This window comes from Styela clava, chromosome 12 (genome assembly GCF_964204865.1).
Source record: "Styela clava chromosome 12, kaStyClav1.hap1.2, whole genome shotgun sequence".
Taxonomy (NCBI): domain Eukaryota; kingdom Metazoa; phylum Chordata; class Ascidiacea; order Stolidobranchia; family Styelidae; genus Styela; species Styela clava.
This window is the reverse complement of record NC_135261.1, coordinates 13015131-13040380: the sequence shown is the minus strand read 5'-3', so window position 1 is coordinate 13040380 and position 25250 is coordinate 13015131. Positions and strand designations below refer to the sequence as shown.

The following is a 25250-nucleotide window of genomic DNA, read 5'->3' as shown; positions in this document are numbered from 1 at the left end:
ACATGAAGATCTATGTAATTTTTCAGATGAGCTTGCCCCGAATTTAGAATGTATCCAATATTTCATATTCAAAAATATTTTTTTCAGAATGTATTCGAGATAGCGAAATATTTTGTTTTGTTCGTCCCTGAGCCATAAATTTAGTCTTTCAAAAATTTGAAACTATAAATATGAATCAACAGACCTGAATCACACACTGTACAAACATCACCAGAAGTTCTACTGACAGCCAGAGAAGAGACAGATGTAGCATGTCCAGTTAATGAACGAATGTATGTTAATGCATCCAGATCCCATAGTACGACAGTTCCATCTTTAGATCCGCTGGCAAGAATGCGAAATTCTCCGCATGTGACAAGACAAGTAATTTCACCAAAATGGCCATAAAGCGTTGTACTGCGTTGAAACTCCAAATCAAATGCCTAAACAGGATTTGAAAGAAATGAACTATAGCAATACCCAGTGTTGAAATAACATGGAACTAACTATTGAAAAGCTTGATGAGTTGAATATGACTGATGGTTGTAAAAAAGTGTACTCAATCGAGGGCGAGGAAAAAAAAGCTTCTAACATTTATGTTCTATTTTTTCAAAAGAAATGTTGGAGGTTTTTTGCCCTACCCTGTACTAACTCTATAAGATTACCTCAAATATAGAAACCATTACCAAAGTCATCCTGGAATGTCTATGTCAGCCAGTTTGGTTTTAGAGGAGAAATTTTAGTAAACTCACCTTGTCAGGTAAAGGATTGCACTTGTTTACAATAATTGCGCCAGTTCTATGTCCGAGTACGATGGCTCGACAATCTGGGGCTACAGAGCAGCAAGTTACTCTGTCATCTGCAGGTGTTCGAAACAAATTAATGTCGGGAAGTGATTTCTTCATTTTTAGTCTAACAACGCTGTAAATATAAATTGAATATAGCTAAAGTGAGGTAAATAAATATATTGACCTTGAATAGGAATTGAGAAATGCTAAGTCAAACAGCTCAACAGGGGGTGTTTCAAAAACATTATTACTTATCGATCTTAAGATCGGTAAGTATGTTGATAGGTATTTGTTTGTTTGTCTGTTAGATGCACGCGATATCTCACGAAAGCGGGGTTCAATCTGCTCCAAATTTTGCATGTGCATTCATCATAGCTCGGATCAGAAGCCTATTGATTTTGGATGAATTATGTCGTATAATTAGCGAGTTATTATTTAATTAGTGATGGGACACACGGTGTCACTATGGTGTAAGACCACTGTTTTGGGAGATCCCCTAATCTTCGATCGATAAGTCTTCGGTTTCGAATTCTGGTTAAAGTATTGACAAGAAAAATTTGACTTGAAGACTTGAAACATGCAAAACGATCACAAAATAACAATAACAATTATCTACAAATTTCATGATTGAATTTTGTACAGACCACTATGGACTTTACTAAAAGGTTATCTTTGATTGCTAAACCCCATTGATATATAAATAGAAATCTCATGTATGAATACAAATGTATATTCAAAGTAGGTAGTACAAAAATACTCTCGAATATGTTATAGTCAGACCACCGCAGGAGTTTTGCAATAAACGAAATTTGATAGGGTAAAATCGTGATGTTAGGGGTCATCTGTACGCTTAATTATATGAAATATAATACAGAAACCCTCAGAAACTTACTTGTCTGGGTGTCCATAAGTAAGGAGAGCAGACCATTTAATATCAATCGTCTTGTACGAACGCACCTCTCTCTCTTTGTTATAAATAACGAGCAATCCCATTTTTGGTGATAGTGCACAAACATCGTTTGTTTGTAGGGGTATCAAACTACCAACTGGTTCGGATAAGGGTTTGTTTAGAAACACTACGGGGTCTGGAGCAGAAGGGGAACCCAAATAATGACCCCATTTTAAACCAAGAACGCTGGCAAGTGGTCTCTGTGGCTGTAATACAGAAATATAACAATAAATGCGGGCTAGCTTAAGACAATATATCTGGAAATATTAATACGTTTTTTTTTTTTTAAATGCTTTTAATCGGACAGTTTGTAGAACTTGACATAACATGAACAAATATGATAAAATATATACTGAAAAAAAATGACTGAAAATATGGCACAGTGTAACGATCATTTTTTTTTGCAAAAAAAAGCTCATATATTGCATCGATTAAATTTAATTCACATATCTCATAAAACTCTTCCTTGTTATAATAGTAAAGAAAACAACATAAACAAACATAGCAAGGGATTTTACTTACTGTTATCACTTTCGAGTGTTCTGCTTTGGTATCCTTATCAATACTGATAATAGATGATCTATTCTTATCACTTTTTACAGATATTTGTCTTGAAGGAGTCGAACGGCCAGGTGGAACTGAGCGAGATTAAAAAAAGAAATAGTTACAGATACATCAGTATTGACCATATAATATTTAAACAGATTGAAATTTGTGAGGATAGGGTAACTAGCCAATAAAAAAGTCTAAGTAAGGCATATTATATCCAAAAATAAATCGAGTGCTATTTAAAATTCCAACATACCTAAAGATGAACGACGTGACCCGTTATTTGCCAATCCTTGTGGGACCTGGTCTTTCATTTCTGTTTTGATATTTTTCGGAGGATGTGGAGACATAAATAGTTGTTTCGGAGTTTGTCCGTATGTTTTTATCATTGTTTCTAAAGCTTTCCGCTTGACTGGATCTTCGACTTGACTGACATCCATTCCAAAATACGTCTGAGTTATAAAAAAAATATGAAATTTATAGTTAGAAAATTTGTAAAATAACCGTTTTCACTGTATAATTAACTATATAATCTATGTAATTTCGGCAATTATAGATATGCCAGACCCACCCCTTTTAAAAAAATTTGGCTACGCCCCTGGTGTAGCCCCCAGCCATTGGAAACTGATTAGCAATCTCTGATGAATGACAGTATGAGGTGAGCTTTTTCACAATGCAGCAAAGATAGAAGTTGATACTTACTGCAGGATGAAAGACATTAATAGCATCAATTGCTTCTTTTCCTCTTTGTTTATAACCAAACACAAGATCAATCCATCCGTGTAGATTAGCTGATACATAGTCACTTTCCAATGCCTAATAAAAGCAATATTTAAAATACTATATCACATTAAATGATAAAGATATAAATGGACTCGAGATGGCTTAGTGGTTAATGCATTAGACTCGAAAACGTTGGCATCACAATTTAGACATCTCGGGTTCAAATCCCATACCCTCCATCTCACTCAGGGCAGAATGAATTAGGTACGGAATGCAGAATTGGAGAAAAATTGTCATTCAAAAAATAATGGCTTCTAGTATTAGTGGTGAAAACGTCTCGTAAATACAGGGTTGCCATAAAGTCGCGCACATGATTAAATTCACAATCTATCATAACACCGTTGATTCATTTCAATTTTAGAATGTTATCATGATGAATCAGAGAAGACTGTGTGTGTATCAAGAATCAAGACTCAATGATTCCAAAGCTATTCAGAATTTAATCTTGGTTGTATGACTCGCAGCCTGTAGGATGTTATTTAGCAATTTAATTCGTGATGTCAGCTAGCTAGGTTGCAAAAATAATTACAAATACCTGTCTATGAATAAGGATAAATAATCTTGGATCTGCTTTAGACCAAGACGGCAGAGTAACATGATTTACTCTAAGACCACATTGTCTGATGCCAAAATCAAAACCTAAATACAAAAAAATTCACTGTGAGAAAAGTCAAATTATTGAAATAACAAATTATCCATTGTCAAGAAACAAACATTAGTTTGTTTTATAGAGAATATAAATGGTCGACTACTTGAGAGAGTAAAACAAGAAAGCGATGCTTGAATATATTGACACGAGGGTTAAATGTCAAATCAGTGTTCCCATGAATTAATATAAAACAGTGGAATTTTGGATGAAATATTGAGCACTCTAGGCAGCACAAAAGCATGAAGTACTAAAGTACGATAAAGCCTTCTACCAACTTTTTTCCTAAAACTAAAAATTTGATTGTACTGAAATAGAATAGTCCAGTCGTTGCAATTTTTTCACCAACAACAACAACAACAGCCCCAAGCATCCCAAAAAGACTAACAACAACAACAACAATTTAGCAAAATGATCCATATGTACAATTCATTTCGATAAATAATATTCAGTGAATTTCAAAAACATTACCATTTGCTATATGGTATTTTGTAATAACATAATTAGTGGGAAAAAAAAGCAGATAAAAATAGGGAACTGGCCCTTATCGGAAAAACTGGCATACTTTTCGACGAACCTTCTAAATTGCATAAAAATTCTGGTAAGAAGAAAAATTCAGGTGTAAGTTCTTTGACATCAGTTGTTGACGAATACGAAGACAATCTGAAGGTTGTTTCCATGGAATGAAATGTTCTGTCAGGTATGTCAAACGACGCATCTTGATATTCGAGAAACATTTGAGTGTAAGGAGGTACACGAACGAGGAAATGTAGCACAGTGCCGCTGAAAAGATATTTCGAAGTCAAAACTACAGAGGCTAAGTATGTACAAAACAAAATAATAATAAATATCCTATTTTTAAGACACAAAAATTGGGCTATTCATTTTTAGTTTAAAAAAAGTTCAGATTTATGTCAAAACTAGCACAACAATATTTGAGGCGATAATATCACAGTGACCAAGTGCAGTTACAAGAATGAGTGGATAGTCTTTTACTCTTTATTCGAAATGTTTACATTAAAAATATCATTCCCACTTCTGATGTTGATAATCGAAGCACAATTTCTAACCGAAACCTGGAAAAGCACTTGATTATGCCTTCCCAACGTATAATTTTGTGAGGCTTACATTCGACAAAGTTTTTGTCATCCAAATTAGATGATTTCTGAATTCGGAATTGGGTTTAGAGTCAAATTTTATCACCAAATCGAGGAGTACTTTATTCGAGGGTTAAGAGTTTGGAGACGGATAAAAATTTTCCCCGACCCCACAGACCGGCACATAACAAGGAGATAGTCAGAATAGATAAAATTACTTAATCTTTCTGACCTGTTGGAATAATGTGAACCGTAGTGTGAAGGTGGAGTTTTCATTTCTCGTTCATCATCAGTGCAGTTATTATAATCTTCAGACAATATTTCGTATCTATCTTGATAATGTTTTTTTCGAATGTCATCGGGTACAGAAATTGGTCGCAGGAGATTTCTATGATTATAAAAGATAAACTCATAGTAGACCGAAGATTTAGAATTTGAATATTCATTTTTGTTTTCAAGTTGTGTCTTTACAAAAAAATACTTGCAACATGTTGATCGAAATAGACTCAAATTAGCCCTGAACATACGAGACATATATATGTGAGTGGAGGAAGTCTAACTGAACGACAGTTATTTGAATCACTAAGCAATGGTATTGAATTCAGCGATGCGAACGCCATGGACTAGAGGTTGAAACGTTGGTATCGCAGGTTAAAGGTGCTGGCTTGAAACCCCATGTGGGAATTGTGATAATTATGTGTCAGAGGATTGCTGGACTGGTGGTTCATGTAGCAGGTCGGTTCTTAATTCAAGTCCACTATGTCTGAAAACAAATCCCTTCTAACCCTTGATTTTGTGTGTTTGATAGTGAATATACCATTAACAAAATTTCAAAATATTATTTTATTAAATAAATGTTGTACCTGAATGATTCTACGTTGTTCAAATCCAATATGGCTGATGTATAATCGGCAAGAACGAAAGGCATGACAGGATATTGCATTAAATCATTGAAAGATCTACCAGCTGTTTTGTTTAAATGCGTCAAATATTCAAAATTTGTTATTTGGCCGTTTCTCCACATCTGAGTTAGGCTACTTAAATCGTTGTCTTGAACTAGCATGTTTGGCAGACTCAGAGCTTTTAACTTTTTGTCGATGATGTCTCTTTCCTTTGAATAAATGAGAATAATTAGTATCATCATTACATCAGGTCACTGTTGACAACAAAGCATTCGAGGACAATCATGATTGATTAATGCAATATTGTGTCAAAATTAACTTTTCACATTTTTAGATAACATGTTTCTTAAACAACTCCAAGTGGGACAAAAATGACAAGGCAGTATAATGAGGGCATGCTGGCCACATTAATTTCCGCCTCCAAACAATTGCCACAATAAACTTCAAATTATGATGCACCCGCAACTCCTATTTCTGTGTTAATTGCAACTAACGGAAGGCATCGTCGACGAGTAAACAACAAACAACTGACATGTGATTTTACTTACAAAAATTCCTATAAAACAACCGTCCTACAACAACTTTTTTATGCAACAAAAGCGAGGTCATTAGAGGGTTACATCAAATCTATTTGCGGGCCACATATGGCCCTCGCACCACAGTTTGCTGACCACTGTCACTGTATGACATGATAGACAAAGTTTTGGTAGAACTTATCTGAGCCAAGATCTTATAGAAAACTAACCATTGCACTCTTGAAAGCGAAAAGATAAGTCTTCCCATTTGTTAAAAATATTTCGATAGCAATATCACGTAGTTGCCACCAACGTTTATGAACTTCTGCAACTTCTTCGTGTCTCCATGACAACACCAGAACTTCACATTCTCCGAAAAGCGCCTAAAAATAACATAACCACATAACATAAAAGAGCAGAATATAAAAGCTGAGGATATAAAAAAAATTGATTCATAAGGATAGGCATGATCATGAGTGATGTTGTATCTATTATTAATTGTACTTTTATTATATTTTTGGCAACTTTCCTGTAACGCTGAGCAAGATCAGTGATGTCATCAGTTACAGATGAGTAATCATGACCAATGAGCTGTTAAGGAAAGGAACCATGTGATGCTCTCTTGAGTTGGGTGCTGAGTTTTGTTTGAGTGTTACTGAAGTAACTTTGGCTATGGGCGTATTACACATTTATACCAACAATCACTTTCCTGCAAATAATAGCCTCATATTTCAATCAGCTTTAAATCGAGTTACCTGTGTCAGTGATAGGTCTGTTATGACTTCATTACCAACAAAATACATATTTGATTCTCCGATTAATATTTCACCAGGAGTTTCGGATGATGGTGTAACATTTGTGCAGCTTTGAACGACTGATATCCTTTCATTTGTTTGGAGTCTAAAATAAAAATTTAATTTCAAAATAAGCTATCTCAGGACAATCTAATGCTGACATGGGCAAATTACGGCCATGGGCCAAATCTGGCCAGTTGGGTAATTAATCTGGCCCGCTAGATGCTGCCACAACCGAACCAAAGCCAAAGTTTTTTCTTTTTTAGCTCAAAGAATTCGTTGGGATTGCAATTAAATTTAGTTTTGGTACGGGACTTATTGTTTGCCACTTTTGCTTTTGTAACACTGTAAATTTTGTTTGTGAAATAACCTTTCTCTCACACTTACATGGCCTGCCAGTTTAGGTGTGCAAAGTGTTTGGCCTCTGGTACAAAAACCCTGCCCACCCCTGATCTAACTTTATGACCCCAGCAGAAACCAACGACAACAACATTAGAGGCCATGCTCCAAAGGTTGGAAGACATTTAATGAATGTACTCAATTGCAAACATATGATTTGATTGATCATACCCATTTTATTACCATATTGTGACAACGAAATACCAATACCTTGTCCTAATTGTCTTCGAATCTGAAGAATTCGAGTCATCATCAAACAGGAAAGATAAAGGCCTCTTGCACATCAATTTTTCACTCTCGTTTGTCTCTTCATAAGTAGGAGTGAGATTTTCGTCTTTTTCATAATTCGGAGAATTCTCGACCATTTCTCGAATTTTTTCCTGAAGATTTCTTTTTCTTTCTATTTCTCGGTTTTTAGTTTTCTCAGTTTTTTTCATCATAAATCTCTCGTCAATATTGAGATGACATCTTTGGAGTCTTCGACGTTCTCTGAAACAGAAATTACGAAATATTTCCAGCAATTCATTTCAAACAAAATATAAAAATAATTACAGGGTTTTCATAACCCCCTGCTACAATTTGCAATAAAGTCAATTCGCAATCTATCTTAATCAGGTTCATTTTGTTTTAATGAATGTTTATTTAGCTTTTTCACCTAATTCCACACAACTTACGTACCCACCATTATTAGTTGTATGAAGAACATCAAAATTTTTTTACCTAAGATAATACAGGACTCATAAACGTATCAAATTATAGTTTTTTTTATATATTCATATTCAAGTTTTACCATCAAAGCACTTCGCAAACGATGAAAACCTCATTTTTTAAATGAAAATATCGCACAATAACTCAGACCAATAATCGCCAGGAATACAATATATAGCCTACTCAGTGTATTTCGAACTTGAATTTAATTCAAATAGCATTTTATACATTTACCTGAACTAACAGAAAATATGTTAAAAAAACTGAAAAACTTGTTATAATATTCGTTACATGACATCAATTATAATATACAAACCTGTTAGGACCTTCTGTTGCATCAAGTTGCCATGATTTGGGATATCTTGATTCATCATACCATACAGCGCGTTCATGAGCTAATTGTTCTAATAAATTTGCCCATTGTTTGCGAACACTCAGATCATTAGAGGTTACATCCTGTAATAATAAAATAGGTCTTAAAATTACCTGAAATTATTGATGAAAGTATTGATAAATTCTTGATCAACATTGTTACATATCACTATATACACCAGGGGTGTATAGCCGGCGGGCCAGATGTGGAAAAATGAAGTCCTTGAATTACAAAAAATACTTCGGTATCCAATCTTTGTTAAACACTCTCTGTCAACTTTACGTTTCTTGGGGTATTCCATGTCAATAAAACTCGTTAAAAAATCGAAACTATTTAGAATCTAAATATAACTGATAACAGTAGTAGGGAATGTTTACAACGCTCTCTGTTTTGCCCTTTTATTGTTTGTTTAACAAGTGTGCTAACGTAGTTGTTTGTTCACTAAGGCAATTGTTTATTTCACCAGCTCGCACTGACAGTACGGTGAGAGTAGAGCAATCTGCAACTTTCAAGAATGATGCGTCGGATCACATTACAGAATGCGATTGGATACAGTCAGCGGGTCGGTCCAAATCTCGTGGCGAGCCGGACCCAGCCCGCGGGCCGTATGTTGCCCACCATATACACCATACTGCAGTGATTCCCAACCGATGGATCGCGACCCAAAACTGGGTCAATTCTTGATTTAAGCAATATTTAGTTCTGAAATTTATTATTTTAAACATTTGACAATTCAAAAGTCAGAAAAAATAGACCTCAACTTCTCAATATTTAAAAATAGAAAGTTATTCAGAGCAATAGTTATGTCAACTATTCTTCATCACCAAATTTTATTTTATATGAAGTTACTTGGAATAGCCAATTTATTGGCTGAACACAACACAATTCAAAGTGTATTCAGAATAATTTTATCGCTATCCCTGACTATCAGCAATCAATTTAGACAAAATATTGTGAATTTTTTTTATCTTGGATCTTGGAAGTGGTGTAAACTGTAAATGTTGTTTTCCCAGTTATTTTTGTACCATGTCCAATGTACTTAAAAGATATATGGATAAAAAATTTGCTTACTTTCATATGAGCAATCATTTTCTTTCTTTCGATATTTTGTCGCAGAACAACTTGCTGTGTGACATCCATAGCATGTTGTGAGACAACTTGAGACAAGTGATCAGTTCGTAGTTTTAATTGCAGATATGCGTCATGATTCTGCTTTCGACGATTCTTTATATCCCTCTGCCTTTCGCTGTCAAAGAGTGCCTGATGGAATTGAAAAACCAAAAGATCATTTACAAGATAGTAAAGTTCAGAGGTGAACAACAGGCCATAGGTGAGGTGGATTAGAGCAGGGGTTCCCAATCTTTTACTGGCCACAGAGCCCTATTTGTGAATCTTAGTTTTGATGAACCCCCATCCCCTGCCGTATCAATTTCTGTGCGTAACCAACGAGGAAGGATGTATCTTTTACAACACAAATGGCATTAGTGTGATGGGTGAGGCTGCTTTTCGCTGGGCAATTTATCAATTCTCTGCGCAATTTGTAACAAGAAAACTGGTAGATCCGACTCCACGCCAAGTCTCCACCTGTACTTTGTCATTATATTTGTAAGAGCGGATCCCCAGGGGTCAGTAAACCCCTGCTTGGGAAACTCTGGGTAAGAGTTTCATTCAAGACATTTTGATGAGAAACTGAGATAAATAAAGCACTCACAGACAGTTACAATTGAATTTATCAAGAAATACGATTCGGTCAATTATAAACTGTAAGTTCCGAGGAATGAAATGATGTCAAGTTGCAGTATTTGGAAACTGACTTCATTTTTGAAATTATTCAATCAGTGTCAATATAATGTACACAAATATCACTAAAATGGTTGGGATTTGATATAAAAAAGCATACTTGTGATTTTTCAATGTTTTCGACAATAAATGTTTGAGTATTTTCTGTCGTTTTTTCTTTCTCAACAACTGAGGAACTTAAACTTCTTGACTTGTTTCCTACACCGTTCGTATTTTGTAGAAGTGGATACACAGTGTGGCCGCATCTGTAAAAAAGACAAAAATGAATGACGTCGTAAATTGAAAATGAAAAACATAACTACTGTATTTTACAGATTATAAAACGCACCTAAAATTTTTTTTTCTCAAAAATCTATCGTTTGCCTTATAAGCCGGTGCGCCTATGTATGGATTTTATTGCGCAAAGTGCTTTATGTTTTATTGCCCAAAGTCAAAACCAGTACTAGTATCTGTTGCGTCTTACATCCAGACAAACCTTATGTATGAATAAAAACCCAATTTAAGCAATTTATTGACAGTGAAACTTATAACCTGGTGCGCCATATGGTCCATAATTATGATAGTCAAAGCAGGATACAGAGACAGAGACAAACAGACAGACAGAGACTGTGATTAGGGACATGTTCAGCTGTTTTACTAAGACTTCTCACATAGAATATTGTAGTGATGGGTAAATGTATGCAAACCCTGAGAGTAAAATCACGGGTGATCAGAGTTTTGAGTCAAAACGGAGTCAACTATCACTGGTTGAAGAGGAGTCCGATGAGTTGAGAGACTTACAATCTTTGATAAATGATGACTAGGTTAAAATGACTTGCGTTTTTACAACATAGCAGGAAGTGTTTTGAACCAATGACCCAGTGATTATGAATATAGATCAGCCCTATTGTAGGTTACATTAGTCCTATGAGAGTAAAGAATAAATGTTTGATCAAGGATGATTAAAACTGTAAAAGTAATTATTCTTCAATATTTTAAAAAATGAAATATTGAATCAACCACAAATTGGGATTAATTTCAACAGGCAATATTGAAAAAAAAAAATGGGTACTCCCGTAGTGTGTGTACCAGGTTAGGGTTAGGCCATAATTTTATTCCGATTTTCATTATTTTAGTTCTATTACGAGTTCAGGGACTGTCTGTGTTAGCCAAGTAAATATACCCCTTACCTATAGGCTTCCATCTCTTTACACAACTTGATGTAAAATGGGCGAACAAAATTAGTTACCTCCATATTGATACACAGACTTCTAGAGCGCCAAAATTTATAAATTGCTATATTGATTTCAGAATATAGAAAAGGTAAATTAAACAATCTTTTGATATCAGTTTGAAATGTTTTTAATCATACATTTCATCAAAAATCGAATAGTCAACGTTACAATTTTCCAATGTAATATTTCCAAATTAAAATACAAGATATAAAACTGCAATTACTTGTGAAATAGTCGACAAAATATCTTTGTGTCTTTACGTTCTTGCGATGTCATTTGTTGTTTGTAATAGCAGAGTAAGTAATGAAGATATACACTGACCTACACAGTTTGAATAAAAAGTACAATAAATTATAGAAATAGGTTTAATCAAAATTGGTCAAGACGATGAGCATACTTGGACAAGAGATAATGATTAAATCAGTTAAGAAGATTAATAACATTAAAAACCCATTAAAAGTTCATACTTTTGTTAGAGCATTGCTATGGAAACACAAAGTTCGATGTATTTTGCACTTTTGCTTTTAAATGTAATGAAATACATAATTAGAGCATCCGCTCCATTATACACTCCGATTCAAACCAGAACTGGATCATGGAGCTATGGAGCTGTTAGATGTAGCTGGAGCTACCAGAAATTTTAGTGGCTCCAACACCTAACCATCTAAATATTTTTTAGCAATTATAAATTTCTACGAATTACAAAATACAATTTATAAAATCAGTTCCTTTCAGCTGTCCAAAATTTTTATAAATTTCAATTTATAGTATTGATTTAAGCGTTTCAAGTTGAATACATATATTTATACTTTAATTTTGAAATTTATAACTCATATGTCATAGTTTCAGTCCCGGTTCCACGAAACTTTATTTGGGCAGATATCCCACGGTAGTGGCCACATCTCAATGGGTAGCAGAGCGGAAGTCACTGTGATTTCGAATCAGCCCTGGTTCAAAGTTCAAACCCCATGTTCCATCCATCTTTCCCTCTCCCAGAGCCTTATTCGGAGCGAAAAGGTAAAAACGCCTCGTAAAAAATAGTATGCCAGATTTACCTTCTTGCTGTTTTTCGAGTCTTTAGGAAAGAGCGTCGTCAACAAACGCTCGGCATTTTGTCTTTGTGCAATTGAGAGAGGTAATGTTCGAACTCTCAGATCAAGTTGCCATGGTGACATAAGATGTACAAACAAGCGTATTGTCTAAAAATGAGAAAAATAAATTCAAAATCAATTCATGGTATTTTACATTTATCTCCAAAAATAAGCCAACGACATGACTTTTTGGAATGACTAATAACAGGCTCCATACTGTTACCCGTCTGCGTCTGACTGAATTTTAAGACATATCTATTTAATGCTGTATATGCATTGAGTAATTCCACATTTTGTTCCATAAAAAGCAATTAAAATCACCACTTCGTTTACAAATATGCAAAAACCTGTTTGAGTCATGTTTTTCCGGAATGAGTCAGTTTACATAAACAAAAATTATTATGTTTTATTATTCTGCATTGCAAGTATGTATGCTATCGGCTATATTAAATTTGAAATGGGTGGGTGGCAATGTGGTTAAACGGCTAGAGTTAACTATGTTGGCATCGCAGCCTAAAATCCCGGGTTCAAATCCCACGCCCGTCACCTCACCCAAGGTGTAATAAATTGGGCAGACAATGTTCTAAAAAGATTTGGTCCTTCAAATGAAAGTAGCTCATTATAAATCAGTAGATATCTGTGCACTGCCGGGTTTGGAGCAAACGGCATAGAAATATGTTGCATAGAAAATAATTTATGAGCATACTATCAATGACAGACTTATGTGAATACAGTAAGAATTGAACTATCATCATTATGAAATGTTAGTAGCTCCTTAGATATAAGTAGTTTCTTGCACACATCCTTGTTCTGAGAGAATCTGTGATCAGACTCACAAAAAGCCAAAAACTCAATAAAATTTGATTTTGGAATGGTTGCTTTGGTTAGTGCCAGTTATTTGACCAAGCTGAAACCATACCAGACTGGTATTGGCCATTCAAAAGAGCATTACCTGGTCCAACAGACTTTCCCTAGAAATCATAAGAATCCTTTCCCAGCCTTGAGATATTGTTGATGGAGCTAAAGAGGAAGATGTAGAGTATCTTGATGATGGACGATTTCTAGATACTGCTGGTCTGGGACCTCCAGTTAAAACGTTCGATAACCATTCAATCAGATTATGAAATAAGTGATGGCTGAAATCCCTGAAATATTATATGAAATCATTATGAAAATTAATTTTCAGAGAGAAACAACAGCAACCTGACTTTGCGATTAGCACATCATTTTAAGCGTTAGGAATATGCTACCAATCGCACCTTTGAGTACTCTGCGTAAGTTTGCAGGTTCAAATATTGCGGGGGGTTTATTATGTGCAAGAGGGTTACTGAACTCTAGATAGGGTGGTTCACATAACCGCTAGTTGGTTACGACTTCCTCCACCATCAAGTCCATTCATCAGAAACCAATAACTGGTAACTGTTCCTATACCAGACATGGAGTGGTAACCGAACGAGAGGCCGTGGTTTGCCATATCATTAAACCATCTTATAAACTTCCCTCACCCCTGGAATAAATATTAAACTCATATCATATCCAACTGAGCATTATGCATCCAAATGGGACATGATTGCCACCAAATAAATTCACAAGCACAGTCAGTGTAATTGTTGTGTATAAATATTCAACGTATCAACATGCCTCTTAAGGTATGACGTGAAAGATTATAACTGAGAATTTATCACTTAGTACCCAATAATTTTGAACATTTGCATACAAAAATAAGAAATTTTTGTAAATGTTGATATTTAAATGTCCAAGAGCGAATTGGCCATGTAATAGCATCTAGAGAACCCTCGATTAAAGTTGGAATATGTTACTCAAGTAACCTTGGATTCTTTTTAATGACAAGTTATTATTTCAGTATATTTGCAAATACAAATCTGATGAAAGAAGTTATTCCAAATAGCATACTCTTTTCGGTCTCCGCTAAAAACATCACTATCTTGATATTTTTGGTGAGATTTATTGATGCTGGAGGATGGAGATATTCCTGTTGCAAATGTTGTGTCTTTGTCACTAGTAAAAAAATTTTGTATTTGTAAAAGAATTGGTAAATACTTCTTGTATTTCCTAGTACTTCTAGAGGCAACACACTGTACAAAAATCTACTCGAAGTTACTTTTGGGACTTAAATAATGTTTATTTAACATAGCCTAAAAAATGACAAACAGTTCAAGTCTTATACATTCATTTTAAAATAATTAAAATCAATATCAAGCGCGAAGAAAATTTTAAACATGGCAAAAATATGCGAGTAGAGAAATTCCTACAATAAAAAAGACAAAATTAATTATTATATTTCCTAAAATATATTATGATGAATTATATAGTTTAATAAAATACTCAGAAAATACCAATTATATTAAGGAACTTGGTATAAACATCAAAATATCCTATAGCACAAATTAGTACGCAAAAATAAAAAGTAATTAAAAATAAAACATTTCTAAGTACCTGTTCGCATCATAGACCTTGGATTCATTGTAAACAATTTTGTCGACTGCAATCATGATAACACGTTGAAATCTTCTCGCAGTTTCAGCCTCGTTTATTCTACGTCTTTGACTACCCTTGAATGATCGAGTGCGCAGACCGCCACCATGAGTAGATCGGAAGAGGACACTGTAAACGAAGAAAATCAGTAAAATTAATTCAAAATAAAACAGTATGAATTATAATTAATTCTAAGCAAATTTATTTCAATTATACAAGTTTATTAAATGCAAGGCCAAACGTACTAACAAAACGTATACTAATTAAAATTTGAGAAATTCATGAAACACCAAACTGACAAAAAATGACTGAATTTTGCAATTCAATGGAATCAATGGAAAACCGTTTTGTGGAGGAGGCTTTAATTTCAATCGCATTCTTTTAATCTTGAAAATGGTTAATGATCGAAACAATTTTTTATCAATATCAATCAATCAATGAAAATTCTACTGATATTTATCAAAAACAGGAATTCGCAATAAGACAGTCACAAGCCAGTAGGAGATCATTTTGTTTTTTTGTTATTCATTCTTAAATTGACTAATACCGCTTAGCAAACGCAATTATTACAAATTACATCATTTACATTAACTTGTGCAACAATCATGCTGCCATACTTATAAGCTCTGACAAGCCAATAAAAATTATTTAAAGTGTGAAACAATAACAATAAAATGAAGTGAAATGATGAAATAATAAAATATCAACATTTATGACATAACAATATTATAGCATTAAAAATATGTCATAAAAAATGCAAGAGAATTCAAACACGGAGAAGTTTTCTGTTATGGGGTTCGAGTACTGATCTAAAAGTTGCGGGTCTGAAACATCAGTTGAATAAGACTCATCTTTTCTACTCCATATGTTAGATATTCTCATCAGGTTCTTTTATTTTTACCAGGTTGTAAACTATGCTATACTTCCTTTAACTGTAAATAATAATGGTTTAACAGACAAAATGAAAAGTCTGATTACTTTGATTCACTCGATGACAAACTATGTGTTATCGAATGTGATCTTTTATGTGATTTTGATTTAAGGTGATGATGATACATCGATGATGTCATAAGCGAACTTCTACGATCAAAAACATCCGCACCATGACTTGTATTGTCTCTGAAAAACAACGAATAGTACTTACAAAAAACAGGATATGACAGTTCATCAGTAGACTGACTCAAGGAAGTATGTTGAAAAAAGGTCTTGCATCCTGGAGGACAAAGATTCTTATATTTATAATGTTGTAGCGGTTTCTATGAAGACTTTTTTAGAATAATAATGTGAGGATCACTGTACATTAGAAGTTATGAATGGCTTTCGAACAGCAGCAGCGGCAAAGATGCGAAAAAGCGGAGCATTTACTTATAAGCGCAAATATTGCAAACGTCATTTAAAAGGTAGATGATCGAGTGTTTGAATATTTTTGAAATTTGCTACATTCGATAGGATAAACTCTTGATTTTTTCTCTTCAGAAATAATATAGATTAGTTTTTCATATGCATTTTGCTCCTAATAAGGCAATGCACAAGCGGCCGCCGCTAGGTAAGATGACACTATAGTTTGGCATTCTCTACTCCAGGAGTGTGCAACCGTTAATACAGGAGTGCCAGATACAAATAACTGGATGAAACCTCGGGCGGCACCTTTATTTAACATGGGCTTTCTAGTAGTTGCATACACAACAATTTAGGTTATTAATCTTATGACATGCGTTGTGAGCTTCGCGCAAGCTAGCTGTTAGGGCATTGTAGCGCCATTTCGATTGTAGCATAGATAATAAATTGGACTCAAGTATAGGCTTCGCGACGCAAAGGGATTGGAATTACTCGCACGTACCAGATCAAACTAAATTGAAAACTTGTTTCGCGGGCCACCCACCATTTTAAAATTGGCACTTCTCCGTGGGCTGCAGAATTTCTCCTTGTGGGCCGCATTTGGCCCGCCAGCCGCAGGTTGCACACCCCTGCTCTACTCAATTTATTACACCCTGAGTAAGGTGGTTGGCATGGGGTTGGAATCCGAGATTCCGAACTGCTATGCCACTATAGTTAATAAGGATTTAACCATTAGATGAGTTGAAAAGTTGAATTTGTTTCCCTTTTGACTGTGTAAAAACAGAAAATCAATCATAATAACGTTTATCTTAACTTTTATACATTAGCAAATCAATTTTCTATAAATTTACATTAATTTGCGTAAATGTATTTTAAATATTAAAGCATTGGGGGTTGGTCATTCTTGGACTAGAAGCATTTGAAATGTCACATGATAATATTGGTGTAAATTATTAGGATTAGGGTTATATTAGGCTAATAATATCATAGGATTAGGGTTTCCTAATCAAGAGTTTTTTTGTTAGATATCTTCAAACTAACATGGTCCATAGATGGATCAAGCTTTAAAGTACTATACATCCTTGATGAAGTAACCACACAAACAATATTTTGGCAACAGGACTATAAACAAAACACACAAAATATCCAATTATTTCACCGTTATTATCATCCTCGAAAATGATAAAATAGATAATGTTTCACCAAAAACTGCTGTAAATAATGGCCCATACCAGACACAGCATTGAATTATTACAAATTTATTTATAACTTCTGAGTAGAATCATTCTTATTTGCATTGGTAATAAGGGTTATATCAAAATCATGCTTCTTTATTATAGTGGGATGAGTCAGCTTCCCTTATTAAAATAATTGTTATACAAATAAAGCAAATATCATGCAATAACAGAAGTACTGGCCATTACTTCAAAAATGTATTAAGCTGAGTAAGACACGGTAGAAAGTGGTTAGGATTGGATTTAGACCAGTTAATTATGGCAGTTTTGATTCTTGCTATAGTATTCTTCCAGTCAGTGTATAAAAGCAGAGAGAAAGGAGAAGTAGGTAAGTGCCCGCTACTCTAATAAATCACATAATCTTATGTTTTTAAACAGCGATTTCCGCAATATATATACAAATAGGTATTTGGATTGATTTCTTATTACCTACAAAACCCTTGTTTGTGGTTGAAGATAGTATTTTCTGCTAGAAGGCTATCACTTTTATTTATTTCAAAGTTTCTGAGGCGTCTATGGGATTCGTTTTTTGTATGCGATGACCAATCAAAATTAAGCATTGTGCACCTTGTGGTGGTTTCGCATTAGTGTTTGTGGTCAGGCGAAGTCGTGAAGACTGCGGTACCGGTAGTATACCGTGACAGATTGCGTACCCGTATTACTTCCTTTTGGCTTATGTATCCATATATTCGAGCATCGCTCTTTTGTTATATTAGATATGGTAAATTCTTAATTTTAGAAATAATTTCAGTTAGAAAATCTGTCAATATAAGCATTTGACACCAGGTAGTTCAGAAAAACGAGCTCCATTTTGACACTATAAAAACAGGAAATCAAAAAAAAATCTGCATCATATCCTAATTATTGAATGTATGTGTATAAAAACATAGGAGAGACATGATAAGTATTCTACATTACTAAATTTAATTTTTATGAATTTGCAATAAATTTTAATAACATTTTTTTGTTGAAGATTTTTTTTAATAAAAATATCCAATATATTTAATATTTCATAGTTGAGAATATGATTTCTGAATTTAATCAAAATACACAATTTATGATATTATGGAATATCAAGTAAAAAAATCCAGTTTTTCATTTTTAAAACATTTTATGTCATACGCAGGATAGAAGCTCCAATACAAATTAGCTTACCGTACGCAATAAAAATATATTTAGGGCAAAAAATAAGAAAATCATACTTTCGATCTACAGATTGTTCAGAATCCAGCGACGCAAACGTGTTTTCGTCTTGGTTATAGTCGCCAGCTATATGACTGCCTGCATTTGATGATCTTCTCGACGATTGCATAGAACTAGAATAAAAAATAAATATATATTCTTGGAAATTCAGATATCTCAAGTTTCAACACTGGTTATGTTTCACTGCTTCACAGCCGGTAATAAATAATTAATTATTAAATTAATTAATTATTAAATATTCCAGAATTTTTAAAGTAAGTTCTTAGTATCTAGAAAAGCTTGTTTGAGGTTTTGTCTAGAGACAAGATGTAAATCACTTAACAAAAATCTGATGCAACTGAAATCAACGAACAAATACTAAACAAAATTTATAAATGAATAACGGAATATAATACATTTCGGGATCATATTGAATTTTAAATATTGTGTGGTCATATTAAACAGAAAACAGAAAAATCTATGCATATATTGATCCATGCCTAGAAACATTGAAATATGCATTGTTTTGGTTGTCTACACTCTGAAATAACCCTATTTTTGTGTGGTTAATAGATATTAGGTTGAAATACCAATTTTTCAGATGTTGCAATGCTCATTTTTTTTAAAACCATATATTTAATATAGAATATAAATATTTAGAATGTAATCAAAACTCAATCTAGGCTTGCGTCAGATTTTTGTATTCATAAATGGTTTTTAGAGTATCTATTTGTATTTTCAATCAAGGTCTCATATTTACTGTATATTTGTAATATTGGAATAGAAATATGGTTTCATTGGTGACTATTTCGAAACATGTTTATTCTGTTAGTCGTTTTGATATCGTGAATTCGCTTATAAATGTCGCATAGCGACGAATATGACATATGGTTCTAATCGCCATTTGCATGGCTTGATTAGTAGAGGTCTATTGAGGAACCATGAAGAGAGTAGTTGTTTTTTAATGATTTCAAATGTATCTATGATAAATAAATAAAAAAATGGAGATGATTTTGCAAAAAGTTTGAGAAATATTTTGAAGGAAAAATTTTAAACAAGAAGATGTGAACATTATATGTAAATGAAATATATTAATATAATACGCTAAACTAATATGAGTAAATGCACTGTATGCTAATAACGTCACCATTAATTTCCTGTTCTGGGGAGTGGTAATTTTAAGTTAACTTGGGGTTACGTCAAATTAGGTTAATTCCCCACCTAACCAAACCTATACAGAGGCCAATCAATAGTAAGCCTCACATAAATTTTTTGAATTTAAATAAAATTTCTCTATTGTTGGTAAGACGTCATTATTTACTTAAATGTTCTTGAAGACTGCTTGAGTCATGGATAATGAAGCATAATGTCTATAAAAAAACAAGATAACAATTCTCAAATATTTCGACACAGAGGTACAATGACTAACGTCAGTATTTGGAGCCACAGAGTAGCAATTCACATAGCTGAGTAATGAGCACATGATTTGTCAGATTGGTCTAGTGGTGCAATGTTTATAGAATGCACCAAGATGGCGCACAACCTGAACCCTACCTGGTAGACATACTATGTTCATTTTGTGCGCCATCTTGGTGCACATACTTCGGGAGCTCCAAATTTTGTAGAGGCTCCGACCATTTCAAGTACTTGAATTTTGGAAATAATTAGTCTATTAGTTTCAGAGAAAAGTGATTATTTCCAACAACAAGAGATTTTTACCAAAACAATGTACACGGTGTTTATAAAGTCCCTTTACAATTTTAATTTTGTTATGAATTCAGTTCTCAAAATATCTCAACCCACTTTGTTGTTTTTCAATCAGTACCGGTAATTGTTTAAACATTTTTATTGTCAATAAATACACTTTGCAATTTTGAAAATTTTCAAGAATTTATGGACATCATATATTGTACACCTTGTGCCCAATAATTCATGACTTTAATTGTGTTGATAGACAGGTAAGAAGCATTACTAATCTCGGTTCGCTGAAATTCTAGGAGAATTTCCCACTCCTGTCACGTTGTTATAAGTAAGGCATCACATGACAGACGATTCGGGACAATGACAAATTTCTATATCTCATGATTTATGATGTTATAATGATAAATTTAATTAAAATTACTGATATTTTTCTAACAATCACTCGAAATCGTATTTCAGTCTCGACTTTATTTTGAATGTCCTTGATTTTGAGCTTGCGTCTGGATTTTGATCCAAATTTCAAAATAAAAGATAGCATATTTTTTCTTATTTGAATATGTTTAGATGTCATTTTATATTTTTGAGTGATTGTGAATGCCATGCACCTAGACATGTCACGATCGTCATAAGTATTGTATTACTCATGTTAAGTTAAAGTTTATTTTAATCAATATTTCGAGCACTATATATTACGACTGTTGCATCACAATGTTTCAAATCTAATTTTTTGTCATCAGATTTAATCATGATAAAATTGGAATTAAGCTTGAGTATAAATACAGATGAGTAGTAAGTTTTAATGAAAAAAAAGCTGTTTTAGGATAGAAGAAAATTGTAGCCAAAATGGTCAATATCCGCATGAATACATTTAATCAGAATATCATTATTTTTATTGTAACTTAGCTTGTTGTTAGGCTCATTTTTTTAGGTCTTAATAGATAGCAGAACAGCAAATAATCTACCTTGTGGAATGTAAGCTGTTAGGACCACTTCTTGAAACAGAATCAAATTTGCGAGGAACCATTGGACTTTTTCCGCCAGCACTTTTTTGCATCAATTCGAGGACCTATATGGTAAAATAAAATGATAAGCTTTATTAAGAGAGGAAATAGGAGTTGTTGTTTTATTAAGCATTTGCCAGTTTTGTAGAATATTGTAATTGAGTGATTATGATTCATTCAGCACAATTTGAGAACTATGTTAAAATCGTAATTTGAGAATTTGGGTTAAATAGCTCTAGGAATGCCCGAAATGAATCAAATATTCAAAGAGGGATGTTATGATTTGCTATAGTTACAGTGGTATAATGATAAATAAACCGATATTAATGGAATTGGTAGAGATGATTCGAACATGTTCACTTGGAACATGGCCTTAGACAAGTGAGTTATAATTAGTAAACTGTTTTTTTCATTTTCGCAAATGGGGGCAAATATTAGATTTTCAGGCGACAAGCAATATTATTTGAAATTAGTTATTCGCTATTTGAAACCAATTTTATATTTCAAAATTTTTGGTTTTATAAATCATTGAGAATAATTGTATTTGAAAAATACCATCTCGCATTATGAGTGAAAATTGTGAAAAACTAAAAATCCATCAAATCACTTTTTAGCTAAATTTTCTCAATTTCCAGATTGAATATAACATTGACTTTTAAGGTTCATTGTTAAACATTACCTGATTCAGAAGTTATTTTGAAATAATAATTTTATTTTAAAACTTATTGGGAATAGAAAATTATATGATTTTGGTCATCCCTGTATAATACAAAGAAATTTTTATAAAGATCAGCTTTACCATTGAAATGATGTGATAGCTGAGCGACTGTATTCTGGCAATATTACGAGACATCGATTCTCCATTGTTTTTATACTGATCATTTTCTATCACGTCAAGAAGAGTGAAAAGATCTTCGAAAACCTGAAACAAACATTTAATAATGTCAGTTGCAAAAAAACTAACCTTTTATGTATTATTGAGCAAAAACTTATATGCTCATGTCTATTTGACGCAGAATAAATCTCTCCTAATGGATAAAGTTACAATATCAATTACAAATTTTTTTTATTTTTTATATTGATTCTCAATATATTTTTGAATTGAATAACGTATTATTTCACTTTTCACGGTAAGTTTTCTCGATATTCGAACTCGATAAATACCTGGAAATGCGCTGCACCAGCTGTAACACAAGCCTTCACAGCGATGCATGTCATAAAATGTTCAACTTCTTCAATAATACCCTGAAAAAAATTTGGGAAATTAATCTTGCAACGAAAATGAAATATAATAGGTGTGTAACCAATCCAGAAAGCAAAAGATCAAAGATTATGTTTTGCATATCGCAGTTAAGCAAATTTTCATTTTCATTTATGCGCGATAAAATCATCATAAATCAGCAAAAGTGTGTTATTAAACAAAACAAGAAAATAAACTATGATGCATGAATCATGAAAAAACACATGTGGAGACAGACAGTCAAATGATTATATGTGTGCAGTAGTGTGGTTGTCATACAGAAAAGCCTTAATGTAAATGGTGATTGATATATGATGCAATACCAAAATTTACCTTATTACTACTATTTTGACAGTAAATTGATACATTAATCACCCTATTAACGCTGCAAAAAACAGGAAACAATTTTGATGCTTATAGATTAATACTGAAAAATTACGTCTTGAGTAGAAAACAAAACAGCATTATATGATGGATACTATTACAACAATGAACACAGTGGAATATAAATTAAACGCTTCTACTTTGAAACAAACAACAATGAAAGACAATGAAGAAAATTGGCAGGTTCAACTTATCATGTTTGAAGTGATCAGTGGATGTATACTTTTATTATCGATCTGGATACTATTGAGTTTACTAATATATGGATTGAAAACAAACAGTTGGAAATCATCAGGAAAATCAAGTCTTAACAGCGGAATCATATTCAATGCCTGTATAATTGTTGTTTTCGCAGCCTTGGTTAGATTTTTGTACACAACACTAATATTTCAAATGCCAAGAATCGAAAGTTGGTTGAATCATTGTAATCTTGTGAGCGACGTTGGAATTTGTACTTATTTTGCATCATTTTACGCAATATATTTGTTTTTATTCCTACGACAGATATTGATATTGCGCCATCCCGCAGTAAAAGACTTGATTAGCAAAAAAGTTGAAATTTTTAGTTATATCGCATTCACCATCATATCCATCACCATTTTTGCTACGTTTTGTTTTTATGTCGTTTCAACAAAATATCAAGCCACGCCACAAGGATGTATAAGAGAAGCATCACCTCTTACTAATGTGTATTACGGGACAATATCAGCTTTTATCATTTCTCAAATATTACTAACCTATCTTTCTGGATATACTATGATTCGAACAAATTTATCCTGGACGAAAAACACGCAAAAGAAAGAGTGTGACATTGAAACAACAAGTCAATGTCCAAGTGGCACAACGGAAGCGACTGAGACGAAAAAAACAAGACTGGCGTCATTAATGCGTCGTATGATAGTCGGAAACACAGATGATAAGTTAGAAATTAATCCTGTTGCCAGAACGATTCGACATTCAGTGATAAGCTGTTTAATAATCGTTGTTACTGATATTATAGCAACTGCAATTGCATCACTAGCGATTCCAACTTCTACTCCGCGTTCTATTTCAGACACTGTTAGCAATATCAGTATATTCATTGATATAATTTGCATTGTATTAACATTTAAAAATGGACGCCAAATTTTAACAGTGTTTTGTAATGGGTTGATGAATTTATGCAGCACATCATGATGCAATTTTGTATGAGTAAACGTAAAAGATTTTGATAGATTATTAACAACATATATTGACATCAGTTGAAAAAGTTGTCGCAATTTGATTATTGTTTATTTCGGCTGATATGACGTTCCTACTGTTACATAATAGGCTTCACAAATATTGGAAATACAGCGCATCCTCTTTTTGCTGCAAAATAGCAACATTCATAGTAGCGAAATTCAATAATAATTGTAAACTGAAATTAAGGAATATCCAACAAATCATATATGGCAATACATACTGCATATTTCTTGCAGTATTCATTTGAAATGTTCAGTAGATTTCAGAGGAAAAAAAAGAATTATAAGGCGACTTCCTTATTATGCTATATAAAATACATAAGCAAGATTTTACAAATATCACATATGAATAGTTATTTTTTACCCATGTATATATTCATTTTATTTTGTTCTGTTATTAGTTAGTCAAGATTATTTGCACTTTTTATTATTTTTCATTATTACTAATTGTTTGAAATTATGATCTATTGTTACTATTGATCTATTTTATTTTTCTTTCTTCAATATCGGTATTAAAATGTAAATTGCACTTTCATAAAATATTGTGTTATAGAAATGTGTATTGAATCTCCACTCTTGCGACAGCATCATTTGAATTAAAGAAATAAGGTCTCACCTTCACAGATAATAATAAAAATGATGAGTTAGATTTTTAAAACAGATTACAGGTGGCTATCGACCAAAGTTTGTTTTTACGACATATTTCGCTCTGAACGAGACTCAGCATAAGGGGTATGTAGGGGGCTACTTTATTCCGAAATAACCGGAATCCTTCTAATTCAGCATTGCCTTGGCAAGGGATGGGCAAATTAGGGCCAGTGGACAGATCCGGACCACCGATGTGTTTCATCCTGCCCAGTAGT

The 25250-nt window shown here is 33.3% G+C and overlaps 2 protein-coding genes across 2 annotated transcripts in view; one reads left to right on the top strand and one right to left on the bottom strand.

Annotated features, from left to right (window-relative positions):
• Window positions 1-25250, bottom strand: part of LOC120330175 (lysosomal-trafficking regulator-like) — a 57337-nt gene that overhangs the window by 3036 nt on the left and 29051 nt on the right. The window contains exons 38-63 of the mRNA XM_078118700.1: window positions 22705-22785; window positions 22340-22462; window positions 21502-21605; window positions 18859-18972; window positions 16062-16202; window positions 15045-15212; window positions 14502-14606; window positions 13540-13732; window positions 12552-12695; window positions 11720-11817; window positions 10383-10527; window positions 9554-9742; window positions 8426-8565; window positions 7612-7890; window positions 6964-7108; window positions 6439-6591; window positions 5655-5902; window positions 5024-5179; window positions 4272-4477; window positions 3584-3687; window positions 2968-3081; window positions 2522-2717; window positions 2239-2354; window positions 1660-1922; window positions 732-900; window positions 185-422 (exon numbers count right to left, since the gene is read on the bottom strand). Of these exons, the coding sequence (XP_077974826.1) occupies window positions 185-422; window positions 732-900; window positions 1660-1922; window positions 2239-2354; window positions 2522-2717; window positions 2968-3081; window positions 3584-3687; window positions 4272-4477; window positions 5024-5179; window positions 5655-5902; window positions 6439-6591; window positions 6964-7108; window positions 7612-7890; window positions 8426-8565; window positions 9554-9742; window positions 10383-10527; window positions 11720-11817; window positions 12552-12695; window positions 13540-13732; window positions 14502-14606; window positions 15045-15212; window positions 16062-16202; window positions 18859-18972; window positions 21502-21605; window positions 22340-22462; window positions 22705-22785 (4132 nt within the window). The remainder of the gene's footprint in view (window positions 1-184; window positions 423-731; window positions 901-1659; window positions 1923-2238; window positions 2355-2521; window positions 2718-2967; window positions 3082-3583; window positions 3688-4271; window positions 4478-5023; window positions 5180-5654; window positions 5903-6438; window positions 6592-6963; window positions 7109-7611; window positions 7891-8425; window positions 8566-9553; window positions 9743-10382; window positions 10528-11719; window positions 11818-12551; window positions 12696-13539; window positions 13733-14501; window positions 14607-15044; window positions 15213-16061; window positions 16203-18858; window positions 18973-21501; window positions 21606-22339; window positions 22463-22704; window positions 22786-25250) is intronic.
• Window positions 23002-24626, top strand: LOC144430677 (uncharacterized). Its single transcript, XM_078118701.1, has one exon. It carries the CDS (start codon window positions 23249-23251, stop codon window positions 24338-24340), a length of 1092 nt encoding a protein of 363 aa, XP_077974827.1. The 5' UTR covers window positions 23002-23248; the 3' UTR covers window positions 24341-24626.